This window comes from Patiria miniata, unplaced genomic scaffold (genome assembly GCF_015706575.1).
Source record: "Patiria miniata isolate m_02_andy unplaced genomic scaffold, ASM1570657v1 HiC_scaffold_27, whole genome shotgun sequence".
NCBI classification, from domain to species: domain Eukaryota; kingdom Metazoa; phylum Echinodermata; class Asteroidea; order Valvatida; family Asterinidae; genus Patiria; species Patiria miniata.
Window position 1 is genome coordinate 5,674,373 of NW_024037066.1, and position 21,705 is coordinate 5,696,077.

Below are 21,705 nucleotides of genomic sequence, written 5' to 3' on the forward strand. Positions count from 1 at the left end.
TATAATTAGAAATTAGAAATAAATTCACCTGAATTAATGAAGATTACTTATTATAAATTTTGCATTAATCGTACTAAATAATTCCGCTTGTCAATTAAAATGTTTGTTGTATTTTACAAAAAGTAAAAATTGCCATCAAAATCCTCCAAGTTAATAAAATATATTTTATTTGGTACGCATGCGCAATTGGCCGACCTTTTCATTTTTGGGTCAGCCCCCAGCCGAAGCTACCTAGAGTGGCCTGTAAAAAGGGCTAAATTTTAGCAAAATGGTACGGTATTTTATTTGAAATAAATGATTCACCATTGCGATACATTAATGTTTTATAGATCTACATTAAAATTGATCGTATTAGTATCACAGGAATGCAAAGATGGAACGGATTTGAAATCGACTTGTTCCATATTTTTGCTTGTCATCACCGTACTGTTGTGCACGTTCCAACGTGGAGGCATTTTTTTAGTATGAGAATTTATCGGAGTGATGCTCTTAAAAGTCTAGGATTATTAAAGCTTCACATTACTGTGATCTTTCAGAAATAGTGCAGCTAATACAACAACACTATTTTTCTCGATTCTTCAAACGTGTTTATCAAATATATTACATTATGATTGCTGAAACAGGGTTGTAAAAAGCTCGCACTGCCATGACTGCGTTCTCAGTCTCATCAGCTCTGCTGCTGCGTGGTGGTGGGTTTCCAAATTCTTATGCTTAATTGTGCACATGTTACCCGTGCACGCACATAGGTACAAAACGACTGCAGTGAGTGAGCCAGTGGGTGGGTTGAGGTGCACTGCATGGGGATGGGGCAAGTCCAACTTGTCTAGTTATGTTGCCTGAGGTAACATGTCAGTCAGAAATCTGAAAATGATAAACTTTGAGTGTATTTTGCTGCCAATTGTTTTCTTTTCTGTTTTTTTTTTCACTGTAGACTGTAGTCTTATTGTATAAAAGATAAAATAAAAAAAAACAAGAATTATTGACATGCTGTAACAAAATTAGGAAAGAATGTTGCATCCTGACGCTACATTCGAAACAAATAATTTTTGGCTTACAATGTAGGCCTACAAGGATTTTGTTGCCAAACATGACAAAGTCTTTAAGAGAGATTTCTAGGCGAATGTGTGGCCAACTTAGTGAATGTTTACATGTCACTGCATGTTGAGGCCGTCAACTGACGTGTGACATGTACAAATTCACTTATAATATTAGTTGGCAACACATTCGCCTACAAATCTCTCTTAAAGAGTTTATCAACATATTCCTTACAGGTACAGTTCTCACATGAAAGTATACTCGCTGAAGGGAAAGAATGCTGCAACCTGACGCTGCTTTTTTCTTCATATCTCATCTCAATGAAAGTCAGTCATTGCAAAAATGACGATAAAGCATGAATCTGGGACTGAAAAACATTTCCAATTTTTTTAGAAAATACTAAAGAAAAGTTTCTTGACTCTCTATAAACTTTGTACACAACTGCTAAAGTAGCGTCAGGTTGCAACATTCTTTCCGACGTTTTCACCTGCTGACGTGATCCTGTTCACACCTGTATCATATTCACCTGTCATTTTTGTTTTCTGCTCCCAGTTTGTGAAGGTGGTCAAGAGTAAGGCGTACTTCAAGCGCTACCAGGTCAAGTTCAAGCGCCGTCGCCAGGGCAAGACCGACTACCAGGCCCGGCGCTTCCTGGTCGTCCAGGACAAGAACAAGTACAACACGCCCAAGTACCGCATGATAGTGCGCTTCACTAACAAGGATATCGTCACGCAGGTGCAATGAAAGACCCCCTCTGTCATGTTTCTGTGTAGCCCCATAAATGTGTCTCAAATACTGGACTTTCTCTGTATTGTGAGCCGCACACCAGTGCATGCAAATTACCCTGATAAGTTGTGTTCCCTGAATTTGAAATCTAGACTGTTTTCCACTTAATATTCACTACGGAAGCTACTTATTTGGTCAAAAAGTTTGAAAAATTATAATTCTCTACCTCTATACGCCTACTTATCCTGTAATTTTGAGGTGAAATTTTAAGGAAAATTGTCAGAAATGACATCGGGATTTTTACAGGAGAAGTAGATGTCTTGAGAAGTAGAGGTGAAGACTTTGTTTTTCCAGCTTTTTAACTAGGTAAGTAGCTTCCATTGGAAACATCAAGTGGAAAACTGTCTAGATTTCAAATTCAGGGACATTTAGCATGCATTGGTGTGTGGCTCTAAATACTTTAAAAAGTCCAGTATTTGAGAAACATTTATTGGGGCTAAATATGTGTTGCTCTGTTTCAGTGAAACAAGATTTATGGAGTTTGTAGTCAGTTTTAAAATGATTAGTTTACTGTTTCAATTCTGGCCGAACATTGGATATTGACTTGTTCGATAAACTTGCCTTTTGTCTGGTCCATGATTTGAAGTAAATATTTCTTTTAAGAAATATTGTCCTCATGGACTGGTCGACCAAGATGTTTTTTTCCCTGAAAATTGGGTTCAATCAGCTCATCTAGTTAACCCTTTAGTCACTGTGGCGCCCTAAACCGCCCCAGTATGGTTTTCTTGATTTGTTTCGGTTAATAAACACACTGTAATACAATGTAGTGCAAGTACTAATGGGCTAAATATCTTTAACATCCTGAACCTTTATTCCTGTAGCTAACATGCCACCAAAATTGTTTCTAGTTTTCTTCAACTTTGAGGAAAAAAATCATGATTTAGACCTTACAAAGTTCTTGAGGAAATTGTGGTTTGTTTTTTCCCCTTCTTTTTTTTTTTCATGTTTGTCTCCGAAATCATCTTCTGTGATGAGATGCCATTACAAAATAGCTGGAATTACCGAATGAGTTATTTCCATGATTAGATGTGGCCTCTGAGAGAAATGATTGGATACAGAGATTGCTGTAGTGTCATGCAGAAAGTTTGGTGGCTCAGTAGTCAAAACTTGTTTGTTTCAGACAATATGTTTGGATGGGTTTGTTACAGATAGCGTACGCCAGGATTGAGGGAGATGTCATCGTATGTGCCGCATACGCCCACGAACTCCCTCGCTATGGCGTCAAGGTCGGGCTGACAAACTACTCTGCAGCGTACTGCACAGGCCTCCTGCTGGCCCGCAGGGTAAGTTTCATTTTGTGTTAACTCCCCAACATCCCTCCCCACCCCCCACTCTACATCTTCCAACCCCCCCCCCATCCTCCAATCGCCTCCCCCCTCCACCATCCTCCAACCCAACCCAACCCCCATCTCCCCATCCCTTAAAAAAAACAAAAAAACCAAAGTCAGTTTTTGCTTTGAGCCACTTTCCATAAAAGTTATAATCTTGTTAAGAAAGCACCATGTCCATAAGAATTATTCAGAGACCTTTTAAACTGGAATTTTATAAGAGATGCTCCAAGTATAAGCCTTTTTGTGATATGGTGGACACAATAGGAGTATAATGTTTGGTTTGAGTAAAATGTTTTTGTATTTACCCAAATTTACCAAAATCAAATATCATCCTCCTATTATCTCTGTCATATCTCAAAAATGCTAAAGATTGTTTACCTCCATTCATAACATTTGTGAATTGTTGATATTTTTGTTTTTTGGGGGGGTGATGTGTTGCAACTAAGTGATTCTCTATGATGAGATGCCATTAAAAATAGCTGGAATTACCGGATGATTCTTTGTGATTAGACATGGCTTCTGAGAGAAAAGAAAGGAAAAAAGTACTTTAAAGTGTGAGTGAAGGAAAATATCCAAGCTGCATTCACTATTGAAGTGATAACCTAAGATCTTCCAAACCAGTCTTGAAACAGGAATGGGATGATGTCGATGCAAACATGGGCCACCACTCAATACGGACTTGTGTCTTTTCTGAGCATTTTTTTGTGTTGTTTTGTTGGGACTTTTAAAGGAAAAAAAACGACGTTACTTTGCTTCGAATACACGTGCACTTCCAATGACTGTTTAATTACATTGATTCTCTGGTGACAGAAGCAAGTATTGATGCGTCATGTAACTTACCTACCCGTCTGCACAGATTCTGAAGAAATTCAACCTGGACTCGCTCTACGAGGGCCAGACGGAGGTCGATGGAGAGGAGTTCCACGTGGAGAGTTTAGAGGGCCAGGCAGGAGCCTTCCGCTGCTACTTGGATGTTGGGCTTGCCAGGACCACCACTGGGGCGCGTGTATTTGGCGCCCTCAAGGGTGCGACTGACGGGGGCCTGGACATCCCACACAGGTGGGTGGTTGGCTAACTTCTTGTCTGTGTGATCATCTGAAGGGCTAGAATTTCTTGAACGTAATTTTTTTGACATCATAGTCCTAATTGCCCAGTTTTTAATGTGAAATTTTCCTTTAAATATCCAGATTTTTCTATTTAAAGGGAATATACATCATTTGCTTTTGCTGTAATTTTCAGAAATGGATGGAATTGGGGGGGGTTGGAAATATATAGCAAATATAGTTACACTGACTTTTTTGAGGTTTTGGGTTCGAAAATGCTATAAAAACCAAGAAAAACAATCATTTTCCTGTAGTCTGGTTCCCTGACTCCATTTAAGAAGAAACAGAGCAGTTTACATATATTGGGGAATTGTAAGGTCAGGGAACCAGTCTAGCTGGCTTGTACCCGTTCATATAGGTGTGTAATCTATTGCAAACAAGTGCGATGGTCAACTGGGGCCAGTATTTGAAAAAAAGCCAGTTTTTTCCAACGCTGATCGGCCGATCAGCGTTGGAAATTGATACAAAAATACCACTTTTCTTGAAAATGACAGTATACCAGGTGCCATGATTTTACAGGATGCTTTACACTGTCATTCACTAACAGTCCAGCAAGGTATTTCAAAATGATTTGGTAGTTTTATTTTTTGATGTTTGCAAATGTTGTATTTTCCCTTTAAAGTGTCTGTCTGAAAAAGAATGGCCATGCCTCTGCTACAGGGAAATCCCTTGCTTGTGCAGTAGCATTTTGACAGTAGGGTTATGTTAGTAATGTGGAGGACTTTCTAAACGATCTGGGAGCATCTTATTTAATATAAATTACTGTCATGCTTGCTAACTTCCAGCTCATGTCACTGTTACAAGCTGAAGATGTTCTTGCCAAGGTTACAGAACATTTCCCACTTTAGTTCTTGAGTGATTGAAAATTAGGCATCTTGGTGCATAGTAAACAATCCAATTTAATTGCTGTAATTTTCATCTTCATTTGTACTGAAGCTGAAGTAAATTTTTGAAAAGTTGTGGTAGTAATTTCATGGCACATCAAATGAAAAAAGTATCTAATCTCTTTGTTAAAATGGAAAATTCTGTTTTGCTTTCAACAAAACAGTTGCTTCTTTTTGAGAGGGGGTGGGGTGGAGAAGAAGCTATATTCGTTTTCTCTATGATGAGATGCCATTCAAAATAGCTGGAATTACCGGATGATTCATTGTGATTAGACATGGCCTCTGAGAGAAGATTTGTTATATAAAAACAAACAGCTGTTTTGCCGTGCCAACTTTTCACTGTACACAACTGTGTACAAAACTATAGCAATTTTTTCAAATGAATTTGTTGTATATCTTTCTTGCCTAATCTGAAAATACCTCTGTGTTGCCTGCCGTGAGAAGTCTGTCGAGGGTAACAAGATCCAAAAAGTCAAAAAGGCTAAACTGCCCATTGCCAACAGGATACAACTCTTACAATGTTCACTAGGGTAGCTCCCATTGTCTTAGAACTGATGGATAATACACCCGACGTTGATGGCTCAATGCACCTAGGTCCCACGGATGTTTTTGCACCTGTTGCACTGTTTTGTGTCTGGCAGGATTAGGGTTTAAAGAAATTATTTCTTTAAATAAAATTTTTTTATTTCAGCAACAAGCGCTTCCCGGGCTACGATGCGGAGAGCAAGGAGTTCAACGCCGATGTTCACCGCAAGCACATCATGGGCGGGCACGTGGCCGACTACATGAGATCCCTGGCTGAGGACGACGAAGAGGCCTTCAGACGTCAGTTCTCTCAGTATATCAAGCTGGGCATTGAAGCCGACGGGGTGAGTGCATCAAACTCCATGTATGTCGTCATGCTGGGATTTTTGTAATCGTCCTCTTCCCATCCGATATCATCTGTCTGTCTGTCGGTTGGGCGGGCTGTCTGTCTGTCTGTCTGTCTGTCTGTCTTGGGTTGTCCAAAATCTTGTTATCAACAAACACTATATGCTTTGTACCAGCATTTGCGTGCTGACAGCCTTGTGTTCCAATGTAGACAATGTGGCCACCTATCTTTTTGACGGGGGTGTGAAATCTCAGCTTTAAAGCTGATTTTAGCTGTTTCTTTGTTTTGGATTTCAGCTTGTTTTCAGCTTTTTCCTCACTTGCTGTGTACAAAAGTATAGGAGATTTCCAAAGTTCAGCTTTTTTACACCTTTTTTCCAGCTGTTTTCAGCTATTTTTATCAGTGCTCACTTACACCCCTGTTTTGAGCGGTTGACTCGGGAAATGTTGACCCTAACCCCCTAGGCCTTTTTGCTAGGAACCATCCTCAATCCTCCAAAATCCCCTAAAATTTTACAACAGCGCCTAAATTCTTCAAAATTTTTAGACAGTCCTGCCTCAAAATGCATTCATCCTCAATCCTCCAAAATCCTCCTCATCCAAAAATGTTGCACTTATGTTCAAATGAAGGGTACCCAGCCCCTCAATCCTTCAAAATCGTCAAGACAGTCCTGCCTCAAAATACCTTTCAGCCTCAATCCTCCAAAATCCTTTTCTGAAAAATACCATTCAGCCTCAATACTCCAAAATCCTTTTTTTTTTAAATACCATTCAGCCTCAATCCTCCAAAATCCTCCAAAACCCACAAGGAGGATTTTGGAGGATTGAGGAGGGTTAGGGTTAATATTGTTGGATACTCACGAGAGTTGGCAAAGGATGCGTCACATACTCGCACTAAATCACACAAAATGAAGGCCTGTAGCATGCAAGACCAAAGAAACTGATCCTTATGCCAAAACCCTGCGGTTTTTGGACCAATTACAGCCATGATTGCACAACCAAATGTCAGAGGAACGTTTGAGCATGTAGTGTTGCTTTGGCGAGTTGCAGTCCTACGCAGTGGGCGGGTTTTAAAATATTGGTCTATTTTCAACCGTGATGAGTGAAATCCCCTAGTGTCTGTAGGCGAGTCGAATGCACTCGATTGTATGTACATGGTGCATAAATATTGTTTTAACCCTTACCCTACTTGACCCTCCAATGCATGCCAATTGTGCCTCAAGAAAATCTCCTATGTTTTTTGCATGGCCCTCCAATATCTGCCATGTCATTTCAAGGGTAACTGGACAGGCACTCCAATACATGCCACAGAGAACAATGAGAGTCCTCTGATAACAAAGTGAGTGCCCCCAGCTGGTCAGTATCAGGCACCCTCCAGGGCCTCCAACTCCTGCCAATTGGAGCCTTCACTGTTAAGACTTGTTATCTGCCAAATAACTGCAGCTGGAGGGCATTGGCATAACCAACTGACATGCAGTAAACTACCCTCAGAGAGTAAGGGTTAATGGTCATCCATCTTTAGTGAGAAGATATTGAAAGAGTCCACTATAATTATCTTCAACATTGCTTCTTTATACATGTGAAGTAATTGTTAACCTTCCTTTATTAAACATTGTGAATTTTGTGAATTATTTTTGGAGTTTTTTATGTTCTTTCGTTGTTGTGGCAACTAAGTAATTCTCTGTGATGAGATGCCATTAAAAATAGCTGGAATTACCGGATGATTCTTTGTGATTAGACATGGCCTCTGAGGGAAAAGAAGAGAAAGTACTTTAAGTTGTGAGCGAAGGAAAATATCCAAGCTGCTGAGAACATGTGAAGATAATTTGACTTGCTTCTAAAATAGTCTGGTGCCTATGGAAGAATTTCCTCCCTCACAATGTACAACCTTGGGTACAAGATTGGACAACAGACATGTCTCTTGGTTTTCCCTATCTAGGTGGAGGAGGTGTACAAGAAGGCTCACGAAGCCATCCGTGCCGACCCCGAAGCCAAACCCAAGGAGAAGAAGGAAGTCAAGACAAAGAGGTGAGAGTCACGGAGAAAACAAAACCCTTGAAAGAAAGGCCCTAAGTGTTGGAATTCAATCTATGCATTTTTGTAATGATCCTACAGCAGATGAAAGTAGACGGATAAATTGCTCGAACAAATTGAACCAGTGATATCAATTTGGAGCCGGTGCTGTACAACATACTTGCAAAGTGTCAGTTCCGTCACTTCCTTTGGATGGACTTGCTTAACAAAAATGGACTAAGCACTCACATGTTTGTTTGGACAGAATGGCAAAATGGTAGAAAATGTCCTGATCAATATCATTTCACCGTCCGGCTGTATACATGTACTCTAAATTTTTCCATAGTAAATCATTTGTAGACATTTAAAAGGGACAACTAATTGATAAAGACCGATTCCAAATAATCAAGGAGTTAGCAGCACAAGTGAAGAGAACATTCCAAAAAAAAAAATTCTCTGTGATGAGATGCCATTAAAAATAGCTGGAATTACCGGATGATTCTTTGTGATTAGACATGGCCTCTGAGAGAATGGAAAGAAAAAGTATGTTAAGTTGTGAGTGAAAGAAAATATCCAAGCTGAATGCTGATGAGAATTCACTATCGAAGAGATTACGTAAGATCTACAAAAAAAACTGTCATTGGCATAGCAACTAGATTACGCTGATGCAAACATGGCCACCAAACACCATGAACTTGTGTCTTTTCTGAGCATTTTTGTCCTGATCAAAATAGTTTCACCGTCTCTAAATTTTCCATAGTAAATAATTTGTAGACCTTTAAAAGGGACTAATAATGGATAAAGACCGACTCCAAATAATCAAGGAGTTAGCAGCACAGGTAAAAAGAACATTCCAAATAAAAAAAGGGAGCATTTTTAAGGTTAACCCGTAAGGTACCCGGCTCATGAAATATTGAATTCCTACAAATTGATCTGCCTTTCACAGGTGGAACCGAGCCAAGATGTCTCTCGCCCAGCGCAAGGACCGCGTCCGTCTGAAGAAGGCGTCCTTCCTGCGAGCCCAGGAACAAGAATAGACAGCCACACCTCTCACAGCTGCAGCCCGATCCCAAGACAACCCCCCTTGCCTGAAATATGGCACACCTCTGGCCTGAAAAATGGCACACCTGGCCTGAAAAATGGCACACCTGGCCTGAAAAATGGCGCACCTTTGGCCTGAAAAATGGCGCATCTTCCCCAAGGAATCCAGAGAAATTCTTATACTTACCAAATGGCCTGTGAAACTTTATGAGTCTACGAATGTTGTCCAGAGAGAAGAGAAATGACATTAAATGCCTACAATCGCAGGGAAAAAAAATTCAGTCTCGACTTTGTGTTTTCTTTGAAGTTCTCCGTTAAGGTTGTCTTTTAAACTCCTGAAGGGATGGGGCCCATTTCTCATGGCTCTGCCAACCACAGAATTCCACGCTTACGATCACCACTCTGTGCTAACCATGCTAGCAGAACATTTCTGCTCTTACTCTGTAATAATACTCATAAGCCTAAATTCCTCTCTAATTTGTGAAATACGCTTACCGTAAGCACATAAATTTCTGCTAAAGTAAGCAGGGATGTTACGCTAACAGCAGAGCCACGAAACTGGGTCCAGGACTAAAGGCAATAAATCATAAAATACGTCAATACTGAGACACTAGATTTTTTTAATGCATATATCAATTGTTTTATTACATCATTTGTGGGGCGTGACAGTTGCAAAAAAAATCCATACTTATCTCTGCCATAAAAAGTGCGTAACCATTTATAACATAAATTTCCATCACAACTCATGAATTATTCAGAGTGTTTATTTCAAAAATAATGATCATGACACCTGATTGTTCATTGTAATTTCCAATGCCACTTTTAAACGGATATTTTTAAGACTTCCAAAACAAATACTAGAAGAAAATTCAAGTCTGAAAAAAAATACATGTACCCTAAAACTTGATTTGGTTATAAAAAATGTAGAGCGTGATTCTTAATTTGCACAAGAAGAATGAAAAGTATAAAGGCATTCCAATAAAAACCCCTTTCTATATAACCATGTGGTATTAATAAAAGCAATGCATAGGATTTGTTTACAGACACACCAAACCAACTCGCAGATACTAAAGTGCAGTACAAAATTATCGGAAGCATGATTCAGCACCAATTGAAAACACCAAGACACAATTTTTACACCCTGTGGAACAACCAACTGAATTTTAAACCAATTTATCTTTGGTGAATCCCTACAACCCACCACACACTTTTACTTCTGAATTAAGAAATGTGTTGGTTACATTCATATATGAATGTCCCACTCTTTTTAAGTCGCATAGGGTAATTACACAGAAATGAATCTTGTGTCAAGTGAAGATGGGACTGGTCCCTAATACCATACCGTGTGAAATCGCTCCGCCTGAAATGGTATTGTTAAGAAGAAAACAATTAAAAGAGAGGCTTTTAAAAGTGTTCCTGCATGCACTCGGTGGCGCACCCAAGAAGGGGGAACTCAGCCCCCTCCCCAAGAGGTGGTTGATTTTTTTTTTTAGTCCCACGATTTGACCTTGGTGATATGTATGTGTCCTTTTTTCGAGTAGTATAATAGGGGTGTAAGTGGCACCACCAACGTCAAAATAGTCCCCCCCCAAAAAAAAAAATAAAATTGGAAAATTGTGAGCCCCCCCCCCCCAAGCCAAATCCTGGGTGCACCACTGCATGCACTAGCATCTGAATCCATTTATGATACCCCAAACATTGTGCATAATTATGGTTTTCTCTGTTTTCTCAAAATATAGTAGCAAATGAGCTACAAGTTCAACAGGTTAAGCTGTGCATCCTACTTAAGCAAATTTGTTGCTCCAAATGAAAAAAAACCCACAACAAGCGAATGATCCAATTCCTTTTAACCGTAACCTTCTCAACTCCATCCAAATCCTTTGGGGGGATTTTGACAGACAAGCCATGAGCACCAAGTCCATCAAAATCCACCTATAGTAGTGGTGGTCTTGTGGTGGATTTTAGCGGATTTGGGCCTGAAGCATTATGTGACGCAGGGTCAGTGATGGATTTTGGTGGACTTGGGTTATAAAAAAGCAAACGATGCTTTTACACTTTTATAAAGTAAAAATTTGAAAATATTGGCTATTAGAAAAATTGTTTGGCCAGCAATTTACCTTTGATCTACACTCTGTGTTATATTCACACTACTTTCAAGTGTAGCCTGCCCGTCTACATATAAATGCATCACTACACAATTTATTAAGGCAAGTTCGATACTGATATTAAAAACTAACATTTTGCTTTAAAAGTTAAATACAAGTTTAACTGTTTTCGATGGCCATTTCAAACAAGGGAGAAAAAAATATAGAAAAAAAAGTCAGATTATCATTCCAAAATTATGCATTGGTAAACAGGCATGCAACTTTTCCTCGGATCGGCTGAATTCCTTCTGACTTTATCTTATATACTAATAAAATTCGGAAAACACTGCCGAGTCTCTTGTCAAAAGCTTTAATAGAATTTAGTTTTTTTGTGACTTCCTCTGCACTACCTGGGTGAACAAGATACTGTGGAAACTCCTGTTGTAATACATTACGCCTCCCCTCCCGTCCCCCCCCCCCCCCCCATAAGGGCATTAAAGATTTTAACTTTCTCTGTTAATGTGATACTGTGAATATAAAAAAGCACACACCACATTACAAAAAGACAGTAAACATGTATGTGTACAGCACAAATCACATGTAGCACACACAACCGAGAAATGGAATTGCAGCCAATATATTCAGCAGTTTCAGCCAAGTAAATCACAATGGTGTCAGAGGCTACATTTTTGAGCGAGTGATTGGGCTAGAACGTCGAAATTTCATGAGTACAAACAAAGGTGAATCTCTGGTTATTGAAAAAAATGTTACGTGTTGCTGTCAATAAAGAATTACATTTTTACCATTCTTTAATTTGTAGATTGAAGTGAAGCTGCTACATTGCTTTGATAAACATGATATTTTTACTGTTCGTCTCCCCCCCCCCCCCTCTAAAAATATAACCTATTGATTTACACACACACACACACCATACTCACATTTTTAAGTTATGACTGCTGGTATGTATTATTATTTGGAGACGGGATGCAGAAAAAAAAATCACATTTTAAAATTATCACTGCTGGTATGTATTATTATTTGGAGACGGGATGCAGAAAAAAAATCACACAAAATTCCTGATTCCTCATTGGTCACTGAAAACTGGATTGACTATCTTCTCACAGAATGGGAGTGACTTATTCTGACGAGTTAGAATGCTGTCCAATAGAAAAGATGCACTTGCTTATGACATGAATATGTATGAGATGAAGCTTACTTTATTCATAAGCCAAAGATTATTATCTTTGCTTGAGATACCATGGCGCTGCTGTAATACATACTGCTGTAATAGCACACATTTTAAAACACACTAACTGTATATCATTAACTCTTAGTCCCTTGAACAAGGCCCAAGAAATGGAGTCAAAAAGGATTTAAAAAAAAGTCTACTTATTTTCGGTCATTTAATTAAAATAGTGACAATTATGTATGTTTTCTTTGCACTTTACCTTCCCCGCTAAATGATCTTCTGAATATAAGCTCTCAATATGATACAGAATAAACATCAGATAATGATTCAACGAAGACTGAGCGACGATCAGCTTGCCACGTCCCAGTCAAAATCACCGTCGGAGCCCCAGCCATCACCCTGGAAAATGAAGGTGGAATAAAAGAAGATTTTGTCCATAAATAACTTCAGACCCTCGTGCCATGCAAAATTTAGCCTGTCATGTTTAGTAAATCAAAGAAAAGGTAGTGGCTCGACTGGATTCCTGACCTCATATCACATGTATGGACTCGGTACATTAACAGTAGGTGGGGTTTGTGTTAACTTTCGAGAGTAGTGGTGCAAGAAATCACAGATTTCAAAATCCGGTTATCCTAATTTTTTCAAACCGAATACGGTTATCCGATTTCACCAGAAGTTCCCATCCAGCTCACAGCCACGCCAACAAAGAGTGAAGAGTGAGGTGTCACATGCAATGCCCTCCATGATGATTGGGTATGGTATGCAGGATTCTATGTGCACTGGGTCTTTCCGAAAACACTCCAGTAGCTGTAAATGCGTGGGATCTCTCTGATCAGTCGACTGGACAGGCTATTCAATGGTATTGAGGCTGAGTGAAATGTAAAAAACTTGGAAACATGTTGGTTTTTATACTCACATTGTCGTCTGGATTGGTGGAAACTGTATTGGCATGGAAAGCCTTTGAGGTTGACTGTGCTGATTCAGACCTCGGTGACGCCTTGCCTGATTTGCTTCCCTTCTTCGCATCTGTCGTAAAAGAAACCGATGGTTCCATATCGGCAAAGAAGTCTGGTTCCTGACTCCTCTGCTTCGGAGATAAAATGATGTCAGGTATAGCAAACTCACTTCCAAGTTCTGAGGATTTGGGAATTTTCGTGACCTTTGTAGGCCTCTTTGGAGCAATCTTGACACCGGAAGGCTGAGTTTTTGGTTTGTTGGTTTCGGTTTTTGGTTCGGGAGAAACTTTTGCGACAGGCGGTTTCTTGAGTTGTAGTGACTTTAACGGCTTTTTGGAGGAGGCGTGTCCACTGTTTGATTCTGTCCAATCGGAATCTGGCTTACTCCGGTCATCGTCCACTCTTGGCCAATCAAAATTGACGACAGTATCACCAGTTTCTGCTGAATCAGTTTCTATTGGTTTGGCTAAGACCGGTTCCTGTGTCTGCCTACTTTTTAGTAACAGAGATCCTGATTGGTTGAGTTCGGAGTCGGGACTGATGGGGCCTGCTGATTGGTCAGACTGGTCCATGTCATCCCAATCCGACCAATCGTCTTTGTCCTTATGGGGGTCCACTTCATCTGAGTCTTCTTGAGAGATGGCAACATCTTTTAACCTCTCCTCAAACTCCTCAGAGGGATTTGTTTCCTCAAATCTTGGAGATAATTCTTCAGAGTGAATATCGTCAGCTGACTCCACCGAATCTTTGTTTATGTTGGCCATTGACAACAATGTTACTGTAAGAAAAACCCAATGAAGAACACCAATAATACAGGAAAGATCAACAACTTTATCAGTGAATGTGCAATATATTCTTATAAATCACAGGCAGATTTTCTTCATTCCAAAACTTGCAGAAAAATGCAATTTAGAAGAAGATCATTTTTAGTACCTGTTGGGCATCGTACTGCAATTTACCAAAGTGTCATATCTCATTTATGACCCACCTTTTCCGCTCTGCTGGGTTTTCTTGGCTTCGCGCTCTTTCCTCCTTTGCTCGTTCTTCATCCGCATCTCCTCCCGACGCCTCTCCCGTTCCTCCTGTCGCCTGGCGACCGTTGTCGCTTGGCAACCCTCCTCCTCCTCGTTCTCCGAGGCCCGCCCACTGTCGGGAACAGGCGCCGGGGATGAGCGGGCGGGCGGGGTCTTCTCCAGTGGGGGGATGGTGATGACGCCGCTCACTGCTGTCAGGTTGGTCACATTGTCCATGTTTTTCAGGGGGCTGTCGTTTTTACTCAAGAACTACGAGAAGGAAAAATCGTTTTTACGATAAAAAAGGCACAATGATATGATAGATGGAGAAGGAGTCAATCTATACACATTACCAGTGGAAATCATCATGTTGGAAAAACTAGGTTAGGAGTTCTGAAAGTATCCACGTCGTGACAGAACAAACCTTGAAGAGAAATATTCTTCTCTGCCAATTAAATAAGATTAATTTGAAGAAACTCAGAAGCAGCTTTGCACCAACTCCACATTCAAAATTTGTAACCTATTTTCTGAAGTCGCACATGCCCTAAATTCTTTGTAGAATCAAAAGTTACAAAAGCAAATTGATGGGCACCATTCTTCATGTCTTTAATGGGCGACGTAAAATGACAAATGACTTTTGAACATAAGCTGAGCCAACATACCTTGGGCCTTCCCTCCACGAAATATTTGATTCTCTCCCCGCCCACCACCAGGTGTGCTCCAAGTATCGGCACCGTGTCTGCCAGGCCCCTCAGGCTAGCCGACACCAGTTCATCGTGGTTGTCCTTCAGTCCAATGAGAAGCTGATGTCCAAGAAAAAAAGAAAAAACCAAGAGGGATTAACCTTACTGGATTAAGACAATTATAGACACTATGGACAAGTACCCCCTCAATGGTAACATGACAAAAGGGCATTACTATTGGAATAGATGCTGGATTTTGCTGACACCAGCTGACTATTGGTGGCGCTGTTCAAAGCAGATATTTGAAGCCATTGGGCAATAGGTGGCGGTCTTCGTTACAGTAAATGAACAAACCAGTAACTGCCTTTTTTATTTTTTTAACTCTTCCATGGGAGGGGCTAAATATGCCACTGCTATTGAAGAACACTACCATTGCTGCCATGCGCCCAGTTGTGTCCTTTGGCAAGACAATTTGCAGTAATTATTTTCAGCCAAAATTAAAGATAGAACTGACTTACTACAGCCAACAGTCCCCAGCACAGAGACCATTGAAAGAAGAGTCAACTGTTTGCTTTTATTGACCCCCTCCTGTCTGTTAATCAAACAGATTAATGAAATTACGTCTTTGGTTCAAGTCACAAGCATTGTGACAAATGTTCACAAGCCAAGGATGGGCAGAGCTTTTGACCAAATCTTGAACAAACTTCCCCCTCCAAAACCCAATTTTTATCTTTAAGACGCTATCCCTAACTTTGCCGCTGATCCTACCTGAGGGAGTATTCCCTTCTTGAGCACGTTGACGTCAAACAGGTCCACATAGAAGGCAAAGTACTGCAGCAGGCAGAGGCGGACGTGCATCTCCCTTGAGGGGAAGATCTTGAGGATGACAGGAACTACAAACTTCTTGTACAGGTCCTCGGGGAATAAAGGATTGACTTGGTCCGAGAGGAACTCTTGATGCTTGCTGTTCGTTTCTGAACATAATAGTATGAGATTGCATATTCTTACCAATGACTGTAGCAAAATTATTGGTGTTAATACATTCATCTGGTAGTCACTCTTACTGCAATAACGCCACGCTCACGCATATATCGCACAGTTGTGATCTAATTTTTAAAAAGGGAAAAAACACCTAAGGCACAAACGTTTTACCTCGTAATGGAGTCATGAAGTGCGGCAAGACCATGGAGACGGCCATGGGCTCAGCCATAACAAAACTAGACAGGAGCAAGGGAGCCAGGCGATTGGCCACCAACTCCCGAGGCAGACGGTGGAGTCTGCGTGCAAGACCTTCAAAGAACGCGTTCTTGGCTGCTTCACTTTTGACAGTCAGATGGACCAGAAAGTTGGTGATCTCTAAAAAGTCATTTCTAAAAAAAAAATGGAAAAATGAGGACAATAATATATTAATTTTCATATTAGGTAATGTTGTGTATTTATGTTCAAGAAGAAAAAAAAATGTTTTGTTCCACTCAACATAGCAGATGATTCAGATTTTTTAGTTTACTTTCTCCAAACAGATTTTCATCAATAAGGAAATAATCCAACTGTATGACCCATTCTGGATTTTTTTTTCATATTGTGGTGTTTTAAAAAAATTGTCAAACTTTAAAGTCTGTAATCAATTAAACATAAAACGTCACAATTTTCCACCTAAAATTTAAAATTGAGATGACCAAGATTTTTAGTATTTGATTGTGTCATAAAGTTGTTGTCAAAGTGAACTTATGAAAGTTAAATAATTATAGGATTGATTGGGGAAACTATGAAAGGTAAACCTGCTAAATTTCTTTAGATTGTGGAAGAAAGAAGAAGGTGCTCACTTGAAGAGTCGGTCATTCAGCAGAGAGGTGAGCCTGGGCCTTAGGGTTGGATCTTCATTCAGGAACTCATCGTTGATTCGCTGCTCAAAGTTTGCCGTCATTGAACCTGGGTATTCAAGTGAGCAATATGTGAAGCAAATTTGATGTCAGGAAACATTCGCTGAGATATTTGCAGTTGTGTTCGTAGAAGAATGTGCAGGAAATGTGTTCAACTTTTGTAAAATCACAGCACGGCGAGTCACAAGTTTGCATTCGCTTTCGCACTGAGTATTAACCGGCCTTTAGAGTTAATGAGCAACAAAGATAATTGCTTACCAAGATCAGTGAGATACTCCAGCATGTTCTGAGCTAGAATCCCGAATGCGTAGGCGTCCCTGGCATGACCGTACTGGGGAGCTGTCGACGATACACTCTCCTCTTGTTCCTCCGGTGGGATCGCCTCAGTGTTACGCAGCGGCTGGCTCTGCTTAAGAAACTGAAAAAAAATGCAGGACAAAAATCGCAGGTTTACATTAGAAACTTGAAAGTAGGAAAAGTAGTCAGAGCACTTCTGTACTTGAGCACATACTGCTCTCTGTGTCGACAGTACATCGTTTTGGACGAGTCCATTTAGCACTTCGTTCAGACTTGTCATGTTTGCGCAAGATTTAAGAAAATACAACTTAGAGTCTTAAGTTGGAGTCCCGGAGTTGAAAGCTTTCCTTATCCATACCCATGACTCTTTACAATTATACGTTTACTAGTAAAAGTTTTGTGTGCGTCTCACCTGCGCAGTGGCATCTTCAAATTTGCAGAGGTGTTCCATGCCTCCCAGTCTCCACCCGCCATCTTGAACGCTGACGTAGATTGAGGACACGCAGACATTGTTGTGAGATGCGCCTCCCTAGACAACAAATGAAGGCCCAGAAATAGACAGCTCAGCATTACAGGTACCTAGGAACATTTGCTTTTCGTGCACTTTTGAATTTGAAGCAACAAAATTGCTCAAAAATCTTAAGTTAGGAGCATAACAACTAACCTGTTGTTTCAGTTCAGTAGATTCTGAAACTTTAACAGAAAAATTGTACGCACAATTATTTAGGTCTCATAACAGTGTGCCAATGGGCATGGCATTGTTCAGGTAAATTGGGATTTAATTCTCAAAGAGTTTAATCTGATAATGAAATGGCAGTATAATTTAACAAATCATAAAAGACAAACATTTTCTTTTAAATTTAGAAATGAAAAACAGATTTTTTTTACTGAAGAAGAATTTTGCAGTACCCTGTCATGAAGGAAGCTGAGTGCCTCCGCAATATTGTACAATCCAGCGCATATCTCCTCTGGCGTGAGGCTGTCCAACACTATCTCTAAAGGGCGCACTTGCTCCGTTATCAGGTAGGTGCCTTCCACGTTATCACAGGATGCGAAGAACTTCAAGATGGTTGGGTGCCGCAGTATCTTGAGTTGCTAAAAGAAAAGCAAAGATCACGGTGATAATCAGGAAAACACAGGTTTACCTCTTGATTTTTGTAGTTTTTAAAGCTTAGCTTCATCATTAAATATCAACATGAAGATTCTGGTGTAAGGTTTATACATCTTCAACACTTTCATGACATTAATTATCAAAATTATTATCATTATTTTTACCATTCATCTCCATTACCACATTATCCTCATTACCACATTATTATCATATTTATCACCACTTTCACCACCACCACCAAACACAATCACCACAAGCAATGATCACCATCATCTTCCTCATCAAGATCATCCCTATCACCACCTCCCTTCCTCCTCATCACCGCCGTCACCTTCCTCCTCCTCACATCAGCATCACCACTCTCACCATCCTTCTTCCTACTTATCAACATCTTTCCCCTGCATCACTAATATCACCACTCTCACCACCTTCACTTTCCTTATCATCGTCATCACAACCATCCCCTTCCTTCTGCATCAACATCAACACCATCGACATCTTCCTTTTGTATCATTACATCACCACTCTCACCACCTCCATTCCTCCTCATCAACATCATCATCATCATCCTTTCTTCTGTTTCACCACTGTGATCATCTTTCTTTCTCCTCATAATCACCATCACTATGGGAATCACCATCTTCATTCTTAGCATCACCTTCACAACCACCGTTATCTTCCTCATCACCAAAATCCCCATCTTTACCATCATCTTCCTCCCACCTCATCATCAACATCACCACCACCGTTATTTTTCTTCTTCCTTTTCATCATTCTCTGGACCATCATCAATGAAGTTCATCATCATCATCATCACAAATATCATCAATGGTCCCATTATTAGACCCACCTTTGCTCATAAATAGGCACTTACTAACCCCATTTAATTGCCATGTTTAACACAACTGAGAAATTGAGTAATATACAAATAACATGAATAAGAAATAAACGCCTTGAAAAAATGTACTCATCAATTTCTCACTCTTTTCATTTTCAACCCAAAATCACAGCGATCATCAAACATCCACATTTTATTTAACATTTTCAAAACAATGTACTAAAAAAAATGTACTCTTCAATTTCTCACTCTTTTCATTTTTAACCAAAATCACACTTCACAGCGATCATTACTCCTAGAACTATGAGGCTCCACGTAGTGGAGCCTCATAGATCAAGAAGCCCGCAAAATTGCCTGCAGCACAAAACACTAATAAAGTACAAAAACGTCCATCAAAATGGAGACATTTCACACAGAACCGCTGCACAGTTTGCCCCTATACTCCGTACTTTATCTCTTGACATACTCACGTATCATGCGCAGAACTAACATAGGTGGATTCTGTCGGTTTTTAGGCCAAAATGATGAAAAATATGCCCTTTCCGCACTGAGCCAACCTGACACTTGAAACGTGCACGCATATGATCGAGCGATGATTTTCGGTTCGCTCGGAGCGCGCCGCGGGGGGTACGATACATGCACTTGTACGCATGCACATACTATCATTTCGCCTGTACCGTACCCCCCACGGCGCGCTCCGAGCGAACCGAAAATCAGCGGTTCTGTGTGAAATGTCTCCATTTTGATGGACATTTTTGTACTTTATTAGTGTTTTGTGCTGCAGGCAATTTTGCGGGCTTCTTGATCTATGAGGCTCCACTACGTGGAGCCTCATAGTTCTAGGAGTAAGCGATCATCAAACATCCACAGTTCATTTAAACATTTTCAAAACAATTCAACCAACATTTATTTATTATTTTGGTCTAAAACATAAGTCTATTCATTTATTAATATTATTCATAATTATTGTATGTTGGGCCAATTTACATAATTTTTAGGCCTATAAATTGATACAATTTAATTTAATTTTAAAACAATCTAAAATGTTATTATTAATTGTTATTTATGTTGACCAAATGTCTGATGTATGTTAATTTCATCCAATGCTTCCACTGTTCAAAAGCACAAAATAGCTTAGTTCGATTTCAAACATGAGATCCTACTTTTGCGGCATTTTCCAGCCGGCGGTCTTCCTGTTCCGATTTCTTGTGCACAAACACCGAGACCCGCGACCCGTCCTTCCGCTTCGCTGGGTGGAGCTGCCACTCATTCTGGGACGAGGTTTCCAGCGGCTCCTCGAGTTTGCAGCCTTGCAGGACGCTGCTCTCCGCTCCCATCTCCCTAAATTTACCCGAATCTTAGTTTCAAATCAGAACACCTGTTGCGATTTCTGAGTTTTTCTGTTTCATTTTCAGGAACACGTAGTTTACTGCAACCCCCGTTTACTGTGAGTGAGTCATGCATAGCGCATGTACGTACTTACATGCAGTATGGCACCTTCATCACACTTGATTTTGTAATCATTATATCCGTTTGGAGCTTTGTTGAAGATATGGGTACCCGACTGAGGCGATAGACAGGTGCTCTGATTTGGCTGTCACTTTTACTAGAAAATTATATATGATAGGTACAGGTTAGTACGAAAGCCCATTAGCGCCACTGCAAGTATATATGTTACAGATTATGTAATTCGTTATTACGGATTATTAATTCGTTATAACGGATTATTTAATTCGTTATTACGGATTATTAATTCGTTATTACGGATTATTAATTCGTTATTACGGATTATTAATTCGTTATTACGGATTATTAATTCGTTATTACGGATTATTAATTCGTTATTACGGATTACTAATTCGTTATTACGGATTATTAATTCGTTATTATGGATTATTTAATTCGTTATTACGGATTATTAATTCGTTATTACGGATTATTAATTCGTTATTACGAATTAGGTCTGATGTTCTCACACGTGGAGAGCACGTGACCAGGGGCCTATGTATATAGCGCCGCTAGGCGGCGCTATCTTTGCATACAACGTTTGCACTCCTGTGCCATGCTTGCCGAGTAATGACTCAGAACGTATGAGTAATTCGTAATAACGAATTAAATAATCCGTAATAACGAATTAGTAATCCGTAATAACGAATTAAATAATCCGTTATAACGAATTAGTAATCCGTAATAACGAATTAAATAATCCGTAATAACGAATTAATAATCCGTAATAACGAATTAATAATCCGTAATAACGAATTAATAATCCGTAATAACGAATTAGTAATCCGTAATAACGAATTAAATAATCCGTTATAACGAATTAGTAATCCGTAATAACGAATTAAATAATCCGTAATAACGAATTAATAATCCGTAATAACGAATTAATAATCCGTAATAACGAATTAATAATCCGTTATAACGAATTAAATAATCCGTTATAACGAATTAGTAATCCGTAATAACGAATTAAATAATCCGTAATAACGAATTAATAATCCGTAATAACGAATTAGTAATCCGTAATAACGAATTAATAATCCGTAATAACGAATTAAATAATCCGCAACATATATACTTGCAGT

The 21,705-nt window shown here is 39.7% G+C and overlaps 2 protein-coding genes and 1 non-coding gene across 3 annotated transcripts; 2 read left to right on the top strand and 1 right to left on the bottom strand.

Moving 5' to 3' along the window:
- The first annotated feature begins 162 nt into the window (after positions 1-162).
- Positions 163-9,340, top strand: LOC119734187 (60S ribosomal protein L5-like). Its single transcript, XM_038207541.1, has 7 exons — positions 163-271; positions 1,588-1,770; positions 2,970-3,104; positions 4,009-4,211; positions 5,831-6,008; positions 7,949-8,037; positions 8,969-9,340. The coding sequence occupies exons 1-7, from the start codon at positions 269-271 to the stop codon at positions 9,057-9,059; spliced, it is 882 nt and encodes a 293-aa protein (XP_038063469.1). The 5' UTR covers positions 163-268; the 3' UTR covers positions 9,060-9,340.
- Positions 3,606-3,677, top strand: LOC119734641. Its single transcript, XR_005272088.1, has one exon. It is a non-coding gene; the product is annotated as a small nucleolar RNA SNORD65 (small nucleolar RNA).
- A 1,896-nt stretch (positions 9,341-11,236) lies between the features above and the next one.
- LOC119734180 (protein-associating with the carboxyl-terminal domain of ezrin-like) lies at positions 11,237-20,589 on the bottom strand. Its single transcript, XM_038207530.1, has 11 exons — positions 20,278-20,589; positions 18,075-18,260; positions 17,578-17,694; positions 17,127-17,286; positions 16,812-16,917; positions 16,141-16,358; positions 15,757-15,962; positions 14,968-15,108; positions 14,281-14,575; positions 13,253-14,070; positions 11,237-12,735 (listed from the first exon to the last, which is right to left on the bottom strand). The coding sequence occupies exons 1-11, from the start codon at positions 20,449-20,451 to the stop codon at positions 12,685-12,687; spliced, it is 2,472 nt and encodes an 823-aa protein (XP_038063458.1). The 5' UTR covers positions 20,452-20,589; the 3' UTR covers positions 11,237-12,684.
- Between the last annotated feature and the right edge of the window lie 1,116 nt (positions 20,590-21,705).

Bases quoted from the DNA above. Each gene is read 5' to 3' on its own strand.
- LOC119734187 (XM_038207541.1), top strand. The intron at 3,105-4,008 runs GTAAGTTTCATT...CCGTCTGCACAG, and splicing joins GCCTCCTGCTGGCCCGCAGG to ATTCTGAAGAAATTCAACCT. The intron at 8,038-8,968 runs GTGAGAGTCACG...TGCCTTTCACAG, and splicing joins AAGGAAGTCAAGACAAAGAG to GTGGAACCGAGCCAAGATGT.
- LOC119734180 (XM_038207530.1), bottom strand. From the start codon at position 20,451: ATGGGAGCGGAGAGCAGCGTCCTGCAAGGCTGCAAACTCGAGGAGCCG. The intron at 18,261-20,277 runs GTAGGATCTCAT...CTTTTCTTTTAG, and splicing joins GGCTGGAAAATGCCGCAAAA to CAACTCAAGATACTGCGGCA. The intron at 16,918-17,126 runs GTAAGCAATTAT...TTGAATACCCAG, and splicing joins GGAGTATCTCACTGATCTTG to GTTCAATGACGGCAAACTTT.